The sequence below is a fragment of the Peromyscus californicus genome, unplaced genomic scaffold (assembly GCF_007827085.1).
Source record: "Peromyscus californicus insignis strain IS unplaced genomic scaffold, ASM782708v3 Scaffold_23__1_contigs__length_62951481, whole genome shotgun sequence".
NCBI lineage: Eukaryota > Metazoa > Chordata > Mammalia > Rodentia > Cricetidae > Peromyscus > Peromyscus californicus.
Window position 1 is genome coordinate 59,431,344 of NW_026294534.1, and position 13,219 is coordinate 59,444,562.

Here is a 13,219-nt window from a genome sequence, read left to right on the forward strand (position 1 = left end):
TTCTCTCACTGGAGATCCAGTTCAGGGTGCATACCTTTCCAGTACTTCTTATGGTGGGAGGTGAAGGGAGCTGATGCTGAGCTCCTTTACACTGCACAGGCATGAGGTACTCTAGCTAGAATGGAGGGGCTTCTTAGCATCCTCTCAGATGCGGACAAGGAGACAAAGCACACTGACTTCTCTGGAGCTTTGCCACACTGGCAGTTGGAAATTCTTCCCAAAGGTGTTTGTCCTTGGTCTGTTTGCATCTCCTATGTTCTGCTATGCTGCAGAGGGCAGTCACCATAGACTTAGCTTCCTTGTGTCTGGAATTTTCATCCTCAATGGAGCAGGTTAAACTCAATCCTTGGACAAGCTCCTTTCACTCCTATACAAGATGAGAATACTCATAATTCCTAGCAGCATTAGTCCACAGACAAAAGAGCAACAGCAACGAGGTTCAGTTTGAGATACTGATCTGGTGTAGATGCCAGTTCCTCTGTCTAATAGGGTCATATATATTTGCACAATTTGTTATGATTATTAACTTCTGGTAATGTTGTCTCTTTGCCTTTGAAATATACAGGAAAATGGAAATTAAGAGTTCTCCATGTATTTATTTTATATATATCAATATTTGCATGAAGACTATCCAGAATTGGTGTCAAAGTATATGTGGTAGCAAAACTTTAGCCTTGGCATTTAATAGTTGTATTTTCTGCAGTTATTTATAACACATTTTGTCTTTTTTTTTTCATAGTGAATGCAGGAACTGAACAGAAGACTCCAATCAGGTAAGCGTATATGGGTTTTAAAATATACTGAATATCCAGAGATATCAAATTTGGAAATCACACTGTTTTCCTCTGTGTAAGTCAATTTCACCATCTTTATTCCTCCTTTATTCACAAGCTGAATAATTATTGGTAGAGCACACAATTTTGCAATTACTGATTACACCTGATCCAGTGTGTAATACTGTTAAGAATCCATGGCTAGAGAGATGGTTCACTAGCGAAATTACTTGCCCTGCCTGTGTCAGACTGGGAGTTGGATGCCCAGAAGTCACATGAGGCCTGATGGTCTCATGTGCATCTGTAATCTTGAGGAGCTTCGAGTGAGTTGGAAGGGAGACAGAGAATCCCCCAAAGTTGACTCAATAATTATTTGGGGGTGTGCATTCATGGACAAGACACAGCAACAAAAACAAGGTTGAAGGTGAAGGTTGACCTTCCCCGCAGTTTGTACTCTAATTGCCAAACTATGCACCCTGGCATGCATGTATGTACCTGAAATCACATATGCATGCAAGTGCACTGCCCATAACATACCATGCACATGTATTTAAGATATCAGTTTCAGGTCATTAATTCTGATCACTAGTATGTTTGGGCCAAGTTATCTGTTGGCAAGAGTGTGAGTAACAAGGCAGGGTTCAAGACTCTCCCAGGCATTGCTGAAGATCCCTTCAGAATGGCCTTATGGACATGTTCCGCACAGACATAAAGAGCCTCCTCAATGAGTTCCACAACGGTGCTGAAAACCAAGGTCGGTGGAAGGTAGGAGAATGAAGTGGTTTATTATTACCAACAACAAGCCCTGAAGTCTGGAGTTCTGATCTGTAGTTTGGATAAAGTGGTGCTGAGGGGACAGCGTTGCTCCCCACTGTGCTATAAAGACTCAGCATTACAGAATTGCTTGTTGAGCATAAAAATAGCCATTTGACAGCTTCATCATATACTTGTGAATAGACTATCAAAAAGCAGCTTTAAAGCACCAAAAATGTGGTGGCTTCTGAGAGTGCTGGCCCTTCAGTGCTTAGAGCTATGAATCAGATTCATGTTCTACCCACCAACCTCTTGGGAGGTAGCATGAGACTCAGCGAAATACCTAAAACGTTTCCTGATAGTGAAGGGACCATGGTGCTCTAGGGTGTGGGAAAGGAATTAAACAGGAGCATTAAGTGCATTGAGCACACAAACAAAGTCAGCAGTTACTGCAGCCATGGGAACAAAGTGTGTGGAAGAACCCCTGGCCCCTCCTGTGTGTGATCATTAATTTCTGCCCTCATGTAGAGTTTCACTTTGTTGTGTTCTTGTTTCTCTGAGGAACAAAAATACATCAGATTTAAGTTATTTGAAATTGTTCGGACTGTTTTTAATATATGTACTTATTGCTACTGATTTCTTTCTGAGTATATCATTCATTGTATACCAAAGATCTAGCATGGAATATTTTTATATTCATTCAATTTTAGAGAATTTAAAAATTCTTCTTAAAGCCTATGGTAAATAATTACTCAAAGAGAGAGACATCTAAGTTAAATGACATGCCATCAAATGCACCTAACAAACATCTATAGATCATTCTATCCTTACATTCAGAACATTCATTCTTCTTACCTGTGCAAGGAATATACAAAAACATATGAAGTGTGAACAACAGAGTAATGTGTGTGGTGTTTTAATCAGGGTAAAAATTTTTCTCTGTCTTTGATATGAGGAAAGCATTCTCTGATCATAGTTAACCACTGAAGCACAAATTATTATTTTGTAAATGACTAATGTAAGATATATTGGGAAATCAAAAAGAAAGTATTAAGAGTATTTGTTAAATGTTTTTCATGTGAATTTAAATGTTAATTAAAAATACTTCACAGTGAAGCTATGCCTTTGAAGCAGATGAAGTCTGTTAACAGAACAAAGTCTGCAGAGTTCCGTGAAGGTAAGAGTAAAAGTCTTTAACGAGTATTTATGTGTGTGAGCGTTTTTCTTGGGCATGTACAAGCAATACCACATTTGTGCTTGGTGCCTGTGGAGGTCAGAAGATGGCGTTGGAACCCTTGGGATCCTTGCACCTGGACTTATGGTGGTTGTGAGCCACCATGTGGTGCCTGTGAACTGGACCTGGATCCCTTTAAGAGCAAGCTGTGCCCTTAACTGCTGAGCCATCCCTCTAGCCCTAGGTAAACTTTTGAAAATGAATAACTCTAACACTAAATAAAAATAAAAATGTGAACAGTTTAAAAAGTGAGTAAAGGAAACCACATGAAAATTGTAGTTACATTGCTTCTTAGTCTATTTTTTAGCATTTTTGAATGCAGAATTACTAAGAAAAATCTCAAATCTAAAAACATATCTCTAAAAACTACTGGTGTGTTTCATATTAACAACTGATATCATTGTAAAAATAAGAAAAAAACCCTGCTACACAGTATGTGTTCCTTATAGTCACACAATAACAAGTTGACTTTTTACAAAAATAGATATTTCGTTTAGTTTTTAACAATAGATACATTGTATTGTGTATGCATATTAGTATATAGTTAAATATCACTAAAATATTATTATGTCACAAAGGGTCATTTTTATTATTAGTCATTTTTATTATTTTTATGCCTAATAAAATAATATAGTCATCTGAATAAAACATAAAATAATGATTTATTTCTGTTTGTGGAGAGCAACAGTTGACTTATGGGGAAAGAGTCAGTGAGTCGGTAGTTTATATGTGTAGTCACATAAATTCATTTCAGGCCAGATAATACTCTCACAAAAACTTCTGTCCTGTGTCTTCTCTGCTTTTCTCTCACTAAGAGATGCAGTTCAGGATACACAACTATTAAGGGTGGGATCTTTCCCTAGTTCTGTTTATGAGAAGCAATGGAAGCTAATGAAGATAATTATCCTTTATACTACAGGGAAGACAGGGACCAGAGTTAGAACTGGAGAGTTTATTAGCATCTTTTCCAGAAGTGAACAAGGAGAATAATTACGTTTACCTCTCTCAAGATTTCCTACACTGGCAGTTTGATATTGTTGTTGTTGTTGATGATGATGATCATGACGATGATTTATGATGTTGATGAAGATGATGATGATGGTGTTCATGATGATGATGTGTTGTTCATGATGATGATGACAATGCTTTTGTTTTTCCAGACAGGACTTCTCTAATTTAGCCTGGCTGTCCTGAACTCACTCTGTAGACTCAGATGGCCTCCATCTCAGAGGTCCACCTGCCTCTGCCTCCCAAGTGCTGGGAGTAAAGACATGTGCCACCACACCCAATTCTAGATATTCCTTGGAAAGATTTCTGTCCCTGGTTTGTCTCTGTCTCCAGTTCCCATCATGCTTCATGGGATAGTCACCAAAACCTAGCTTCCTTATTCCAGAGAGTTCTCATCTTAAATGAACATTTTTTTAAATTTAAAAGTTATTTTTTCATTTTGCACAGCGAACCACAGTTCCTACTCCCCTGCCATCCCATTTCCCACACCTCGCCCCCTCAGAGAGGGTAAGGCCTCCCATGGGGAGTCCACAAATTCTGGCATATTAAGTTGAGGTAGGACCAAACCCCTCCCACTGCATCAAGGTTGAAGAAGTTATCCCACCATAGGGAATGGGTTCCAAAAAGTCAGTTCATGCACCAGGGATAAATCCTTGTCCCACTGCCAGGGGCCCCACACACAGATCCACTACAGAATTGTCACTCACATTCAGAGGGCCTTTTTCAGTCCCATGCATGCTCCCCAGCTGTCAGTCCAGAGTCCCTGAATTCCCACTAGCTTGGGTCAACCATCTCTATGGGTTTCCCCATTATGATCTTGACCTCCCTTGTTCATATAATCCCTCCACTCTCTCTTCAGCTGGACTCCAGGAGCTCAGCCCAGTGGTTGGCTGTGGATCTCTGCACACTCTTCCATCAGTGTTATAGATGAAGGTTCTATAATGACAATTAGGGTAGTCATCAATCTGATTACAGGGGAAGACCAGTTCAGGTACCCTCTCCACTATTGCTTGGAGTCTTAGCTGGGGTCATCCTTGTGGATTCCTGGGAATTTCCCTAGCACCAGGTTTCTCCCTAATCCCCATAATGACTCCCCCTAACAATGTATCTCTTCCCTTGCTCTCCCTCTCTGACCCTCCTCCAACTTGGCCCTTCCCTTCCCAACATTCTCATTCCCCCCACCCACAACATACACCCAGTTAACCCAGGAGATATTATTTATTTTCCCTTCCTAGGGTGATCCATGGATTTCCCTCTAAGGGCCCTCCTTGTTACCCAGCTTTTCTGTGGCTGTGGATTGTAGCCTGGTTGTCCTTTACTGTATAGCTAATATCCACTTATAAATGAGTGCATACCATATTTGTCTTTCTGGGTCTGTATTACCTCACTCAGGAGGATTTTTTTTCTAGTTCCATCCATTTGCCTGCAAATTCATGATGTCATTGTATTTTTACCACTGAGGAATACTCCCATTGTGTAAATGTACCACATTTTCTTTATCCATTCTTCAGTTGAGGGGTATCTTGGTTTTTCCAGGTTCTATTCCAGGCTATTATGAATAATGTTGCTATGAGCATAGTTGATCAAAAGTCCTTGTGGTATGATTGTGCATCATTTGGGAATATGCCCAAGAGTGGTATTGCTGAGTCTTGAAGTAGATTGATTGCCAATTTTCTGAGAAATTGCCACACTGATTTCCAAAGTGGCTGTTCAAGTTCACACTCCCACCAACAGTGGAGGAGTGTTCCATTTACTCCACATTCTCTCCAACATAAGCTGTCATTTATGTTTTTGATCTTAGCTATTCTGACAGGTATAAGATTGTATCTCAGAGTCATTTTGATTAGCATTTCCCTGATGGCTAAGGATGTTGAGCAGTTCCTTAAATGTCTTTCAGCTGTTTGAGATGCTTCTGTTGAGATCTATATCTCAACAGAATCTCTGTTCAGATCTATATCCCATTTTCAATTGGATTATTTGTTTTTTGATGGCTAGAGTTCTTTATATATTTTGGAGATCAGCCCTCTGTCAGATGTGGGGTTGGTGAAGATCTTTTTCCATTCCTTAGGCTGTTGTTTTTTTCTTATTTACTGTGTCCTTTGCCTTACAGAAGCTTCTCAGTTTCAAGAGGTCCCATTTATTAATTATTACTTTCAGGGTCTATGCTACTCATGTTTAGGACATGGTCTCTTGGGCCAATGTGTTCAAGGCTACTTCCTACTTTCTCTTCTATCAGGTTCACTGTAACTGGATTTATGTTGAGGTCTTTGATACTTTGGACTTGAGTTTTGTGTTGGGTGATAGATATGGAGCTATTTGCATTCTTGTACATGCTGACATATGTTATGCCAGCAACATTTGTTGAAGATACTTTCTTTTTTTCCATTGTACAATTTGGCTTCTTTGTCAAAAATCAGATATTCATGGGTGTGTGGATTAATGTCAGGATCTTCAATTTTATTCCTTTGATCCATGTGTCTGTTTTTATTCTAATACCAAGGCATTTTTATTACTATAGCTCTGTAATAGAGCTTGAAGTCAGGGATGGTAATGACTCTAGAGGTTCCTTGATTGTACAGGATTATTTTGGTTATCCTGGGTTTTTTGTTTTTCCACATGAAGTTGAGTATTGTTCTTTTGACATCTTTGGAGAATTGTGTTGGGATTTTTATGGAAATTGCAATGAATCTGTAGATTGCTTTTGGAAAGACTGCCATTTTTACTATGTTGATCCTACCTATCCATGAGCATGTGAGATCTTTTCATTTTCTGATATTTTCTTCAATTTCTTTCTTCAAAGGCCTAAAGTTCTTGTCATACAGGTTGTTCAGTTGTTCGGATTGAGTTATCCCAAGACATTTTATGTTATTTGTGGATATTGTAAAGGGTGATGCTACCCTGATTTCTTTTTCAGCTCATTTATCATTTGTATATAGGAGGACTACTGATTTTTTTGAGTTTATCTTGTATCCCACCACATTGCTGAAGGTGTTTATCCATTGTAGGAGTTCCCTGGTAGAATTTTGGGCTTGCTTATCTATACTATCACATTCTCTGCAAATGGAGAGGATTTGACTTCTTCCTTTCCAGTTTGTATCCCCTTGATCTCCTTTTGTTGTCTTATTGTTCTAGCTAGAACTTCGAGTACTATAGTGAATAGATATGGAAAGAGCAGGCAGCCTTGTCTTGTTCCTGATTTTAGTGGAATCACTTTGAGTTTCTCTCCATTTAGTTTGATGTTGACTGTTGGCTTGCTGTATATTGCCTATATTATGTTTAGGTATATTCCTTGTATCACTTATCTTTCCAAGTCCTTTATCATGAAAGTGTGTTGAATTTTGTCAAAGGCCTTTTCAGCATCTAATGAGATGATCATGTAGTTTTTTTCTTTTTATATGGTGGATTACATTGACAGATGTTTGTATGTTGTACCATTCCTGCATCTCTGGGATGAAGCCTACTTGGTCATAGTGGATAATTTTTTTGATGTATTCTTGGATTCGGTTTGTCAGCATTTTACTGTATATTTTTGCATCAATGTTCATGAGGGAGATCGGTTTGTAATTCTCTTTCTCTGTTGTGTCTTTTTGTGTTTGTATATCAGGGTGACTGTACCTCATAAAAAGAGTTTCACAATGTTTCTTCTGTTTATATTGTGTGGAACAATTTGAGAAGTATTGGTATTAACTCTTCTTTGAAATTCTGGAAGCATTTTGTGCTGTAACCATGAGGCCCTGGGCTTTTTTGTTGGGAGAATATTAATGACTTAAAATGGTTATAGGACTATTTAAATTGTTTGTCTGGTCTTGATTTAATTTTGGTAAGTGGTAACTATCCAGAAAATTGTCCATTTCTTTTATATTTTCCAATTTTGTGGAGTACAGATTTTTGAAGTATGACCTAATGATTCTTTGGATTTCCTCAGTGTCTGTTGTTATAGCCCTCCTTTCATTCCTGATTTTGTCAATTTGGATATTATTTTTCTGCCTTTTGATTAGTTTGGATAAGGGTTTGTCTATCTTGTTGATTTTCTTGAAGAACCATGTCTTTGTTTCATTGATTCTTTGTATTGTTCTCTTTGTTTCTATTTTATTGATTTCAGCCTTCAATTTGATTATTTCCTGTTGTCTACTCCTCCTGGGTGAGTTTGCTTCTTTTTGTTCTAGAGCTTTCAGGTGTGCTGTTAAATCCCTAGTGTGAGATTTCCCCAAATTCTTTATGTTGGCATTTAGTGCTATGAACTTTCCTCTTAGCACTCCTTTCATAGTGTCCCATAAGTTTGGGTATGTCATGCCTTAATTTTCATTGAATTGTAGGAAGTCTTTAATTTCTTTCTTTTTTTTTCTTTTTTAACTTTTATTTTGCAACACAATTCAGTTCTACATATCAGCCACGGATTCCCTTGTTCTCCCCCCCTCCAACCCCCCTCACCTTCCCCCCACCCACCCCTCATTCCCACCTCCTCCAGGGCAAAGCCTCCCCCTCGGATGTAAAATGAATAAAAAATTCTTAATAAAAAAGAAAGAAATTCCCCACAACAGAGAATTTCTTTCTTTTTTATTAAGAATTTTTTATTCATTTTACATACTAATCACAGATCCACCTCTTTCCTCCTTCTGTCCCTCCAGCCTTCCCCCGACCCAATCCACCCCTCATGCCCTCCTACAAGAAGGTAAGGCCTCCCACGGGGAGTCAGTAGAGGCAGGTGCATTCAATAGAGGCAGGTCCAAGGCCCTCCCCCTGCATCAAGGCTGTGAGAGGTGTCCCACCATAGTTAGTGGGCTCCAAAAAGCCAACTCATGCACCAGGGATGGATCCTGATCCTACTGCCAGGGGGCCCCTTAAGCAGATCAAGTTACACAACTGTCTCACTTATGTAGATTGGTGAAATTCTTTCTTATTTCTTCCTGACCCAGTGATGATTCACTTGAGTATTATTCAGTTTCCATGAGTTTGTAGGCTTTCTGCAGTTTGTGTTGTTGTTGAAATCTAACTTTAATCCATGGTGATCTGATAAGAAACAGGGGGTTATTCCATTTTTTTTTTTGTATCTGTTGAGATTTGCTTTGTGACTGAGTATGTGATCAGTTTTAGAGAAAGTTCCCTGAGGTGTTGAGAAGAAGGTATTATTCTTTAGTGTTGGAGTGAAATGTTCTACAGATATATGTTAAGTCAGTTTGAATAGTAACATCTGTTAGTTCCCTCATTTCTGTGTTAAGTTTCTCTCTGGCAGTCCTTTCCATTGGTGTGAATGGGTTGTTGAAGTCTCCCACTATTAGTGTGTGGAGTTTGATGTGTGATTTAAGCTTTAGTAATGTTTCTTTTACAAATGTATTTGGGGCATAAATATTCAGAATTGACATTCATCTTGATGGATTTTTTCTTTGATGAGTATGAAATGTTCTTCCCCTTCTCTTTTGATTAATTTTATTTTGAAATCTATTTTGTTAGATATTAGGATAGCTACACCAGCTTGCTTCTTAGGTCCATTTGATTGGAAAAACTTTTCCCAACCCTTTACTCTAAGGTAATGTCTGTCTTTGAAGTTGAGATGTGTTTCTTGTATGCAGTAGAAAGATCTTTTTTTTTTTTTACTCATTCTGTTAGCCTATATCTTTCTGTAGGTGAATTGAATCCATTGATATTAAGGAATATTAATGGTGAGTCATTATTAATTTCAGTTATTTTTGGTTTTGTTAGTATGTGTGTTTCCCTTCTTTTGGATTTGCAAATGTGAGATTATTTATTGCCTGTGTTTTTGTGGGTGTAGCTAAATTCCTCGTGTGGAAGTTTTCCTTTTAGTACTTCCTGAAGGGCTGGATTTGTGGATAGGCATTGTTCACACTTGGTTTTGTCATGGGATATCTTGTTTTCTCCATCTATGGTGATTGAAAGTTTTGCTGGGTATAGTAGTCCTGGCTGACATCTGTGGTCTTTAATGGCTGCAAAACATCTGGTCAAGACCTTCTGGCTTTCACAGTCTCCATTGAGGAGCTAGGTGTTTTTCTGATAGGTCTACCTTATATGTTGTGTGACCTTTTTCTTTTGCAGCTCTTAATATTCTTTCTTTAATTGATATGTTTAGTATTTTTATTATTATGTGGTGAGGGTATTTTATTTGGGTCCAGTCTATTTGGTGTTTTGTAAGCTTCTTGTACCTTTATAAGCATGTCCTTCTTTAGGTTGGGAAAGTTTTTCTTCTATGATTTTGTTGAATATATTTTCTGTTCCTTTGAGCTGAAATTATTATCCCTCTCCTATCTGTATTATTTTTAGGTTTGGTCTTTCATGTTGTTCCAGATTTCCTGGATGTTTTGTGTTAAGAATTTGTTGGATTTGACATTTTCTTTGACTGATGAATCTATTTCCTCTATCATATCTTCAGTGCCTGAGATTCTCTCTTCTATCTCTCGTATTCTGTTGGTGATGCTTGCATCTGTAGTTCCTGTTTGTTTATCCAGATTTTCCATTTCCAGAATTCTCCTGGTTTGTGTTTTCTTTATTGCCTCTATTTCAGTTTTCAAGTCTTGAACTGTTTCCTTCACATTTTTTTATTTTTTTCTCTGCTTTTCCTAAGGGATTTATTGATTTGGTCCAATTATTTGTCTTTTCATTGATTTCTTTAAGGGAATTTTTTTATTTCCACCCTAAGGGCCTCTATCATTTTCATAAGGTTATTTTTAAAATCGCTTTCTTCTGCTTCATCTGCATTGGGATGTTTAGGTCTTGCTATTGTAGAACCACTAGGTTCTGGTCATGCCATGTTGCTCTTTATGTTGTTGAATGTATTATTACACTGCCATCTACTGGGTTTGGGGTAATTATAGGCTGTGATGGGTCAGGAGGTGCGTGGAAAGTGCCCCAGGTCCTATGGCCTAGGGTACAGAGCTGTCCAGCTGGGAGAGCAGCCACTCACTTCTTCCTCCAATTGGTGCAGGTGGGGGCTGTGCCTCTGGGGCCCTCTGATGCCACTGGGGATGGTGGTGGAGCAGGCTGACCACAGGAGACTTGCCTGATGACCAGCTGCTGAGGCTATAATGGGTGGAGCTTAACTGAACAATTTTAACTAAGTAGCTGGAGAAGCTTGTTTCTTTACAAATTGAAAACATGTACTCAGTATTCGCTGGATACAATTCAGTGGTAAGCAACAACAACTACTACAACATGATGCTTCTTTGATACAGTTATGTTATGACACTGATTCTGGTAAGGATGCCACTTTCTGTGTGTCTGAAGGTAGTCAGCTAGGTTCATGGCCTTTGTGCATAGTGGTTTATTTTTAAGTATTGACATTCAATAAATTGATGTTTTTTCCTTGTATTGGAAATATAAAAAGAGGAATAAGTATTAATTGTCTATTCATGAATATTCACTCAGGAATATGCTATAGGAGAGGCTCAATGCAATGCATACTAAGAAATTACTAGTCTTTTCATTTTATTCTGCTATAGTTTTCTATACTTGTTGTGAAATATGTTTTTCTTTCTCTCTAAAAGCTGATGACCAGAATCTTTGTGTGGTTTGGGTATCAGGGTGACTGCAGCCTCTTAAATAAGTTTGACAACCTTCTTTTGGTTCCTATTTGGTGGAATAATTTAAGGAGCATTGGCATTAATTATTCTTTGAAGACTGAGAAAATTCTGCAATAAAACTCTCTGGCCTGGGTTTTTCTGCTTGGGAGACTTTTAATAGCTGCTTCTATTTCACTAGGGCCTATAGCTCTGTTTAAATTATTTATCTGATCTTTATTTAACTTTGGTAAGTGGTACACATCAACAAAAACATCCTTTTATTTTGTGTTTTCCAATTTATTGGAGTACAGGTTCTTAAACTAGGTCTCATGGTCCTCTGGACTTCCTTGATTTCTGGGTTTTATTTCTCCTCTTTGTCTAATGGGAGCTCTTGGTCTAGTTGATGCTGATGGACTCTTTGTCTCATGGAGCAGCTCTTAGTCCATTTGGTGCTAGTGGGCTTTGTCTCAGGGAGTAGCTTCAGTCTTAGCACTTGGTAGATAGTGGTAGTCTGATCTGTCTGCAGGAGGTCTGCCTGCCAACTGGCCTGAAACTAGGACTGCAATGGGTGGTGGTGTAGGGGCGAAGGGTTGTGCCCTTGGGCCCAAAGCCTAGGGGCTGGTGTGTTCGGGTATGAGGATAAAGACTCAACTCTTAGTCTAGTCGGGTCCTGGCCGGCTCTGTCTTGAGGTGTATTTCTTGGATGCAACAGAATTATAGATCCTGTTTTTGTATCCTTTCTGTTAATCTATGTCTTTTTTGTGTGTGGGGGGGATTGAGACCATTAATATTGGCAGATATCAATGACCAGTGATTGTTGATTACTGTCCTTTGTTGTTGCAGTTGGTGGTGTGTGTGTTTGAGTATTTGAACATGTCTTTTGGTTTTGCTGGTGTGAGATTATTTATTCCCTGTGTTTTCATTGGTAGACTTAACCTCCTTAGATTGGGGTTTTCCTTCTAGCACCTTCTGTAGGGCAGGATTTATAGATATTGTCTTTATCATAAATATCTTATTCTCTCCATCTAATGAAATTCTTGCTAAGAATAGTAGTCTGGGCTGGCATCTTTTGTCTCTTAGGATCTGCAGGACATCTGTCCAGGCCCTTCTGGCTTTTAGAGACTCCGTTGAGAATTCAGGTACAATTCTAATAAGTCTTCCCTGATATGGTACTGATATGGCACTTGGTTTCTTCCCTTGTAAGTTGTAATGTTCTGTCTTTGTTTGGTATATTTAGTGTTTTGATTATTGTATGGCAATCTATATGGTGTTCTGTTTGCTGATTGTACCCTTATAAGCAACTTCTTCTTTATATTAGGAAAATTTTCTTCTATGATTTTTTAAAAATATTTTCCAGGCCTTTGACCTGGGATTCTTCTCCAAACTCTATTCCTATTATTTGTAGGTGTGGTCTTTTCATAGTGTTCCATATTTCCTGGATGTTTTGTATCAGGAATATGTTAGGTTTAACATTTTTTGACTCTTCTATCCATTTCTTATATTGTATCTTCAGTGCTTGAGATTCTCTCTTCTATCTCTTGTATTCTGTTGGTAGTTCCTGTTCAAATTCCTAAAAATTTTATTTGTAGAATTCTCTCAGTTTGTATTTTATTTATTGCTTCTATTTTCATTTTTAGGTCTTGAACAGTTTTATATTTTTTTCTTTAAGTGTTTTTTTTTTTTGTATTTTCCCCTGGTTTTCTTTAGGGGATTTATTCTTGTCTTCCAATTGTTTGCATTTTCCTAGATTTCTTTAAAGGCTTCATTCATTTACTCATTAAGGACCTCTGTCATCTTCATATGGTTGCTTGCAAGGTCTTTATCTTGTGCTTCATTTATGTTGGAATATTCAGTGCCCACTGTGGTAGGATAGCTGAGCTCTGGTGGGGATATATTGCCCTGGCTGTTATTGAACGTGTTCTAATGCTAACATCTAGGCA

General features: G+C 38.2%; 1 protein-coding gene across 1 annotated transcript in view; it reads left to right on the forward strand.

Moving 5' to 3' along the window:
* Positions 1–13,219, forward strand: part of LOC128119341 (uncharacterized) — a 107,775-nt gene that overhangs the window by 10,204 nt on the left and 84,352 nt on the right. The window contains exon 3 of the mRNA XM_052752751.1: positions 2,639–2,703. Coding sequence (XP_052608711.1) covers positions 2,646–2,703 — 58 coding nt within the window. The 5' untranslated portion in view covers positions 2,639–2,645. The remainder of the gene's footprint in view (positions 1–2,638; positions 2,704–13,219) is intronic.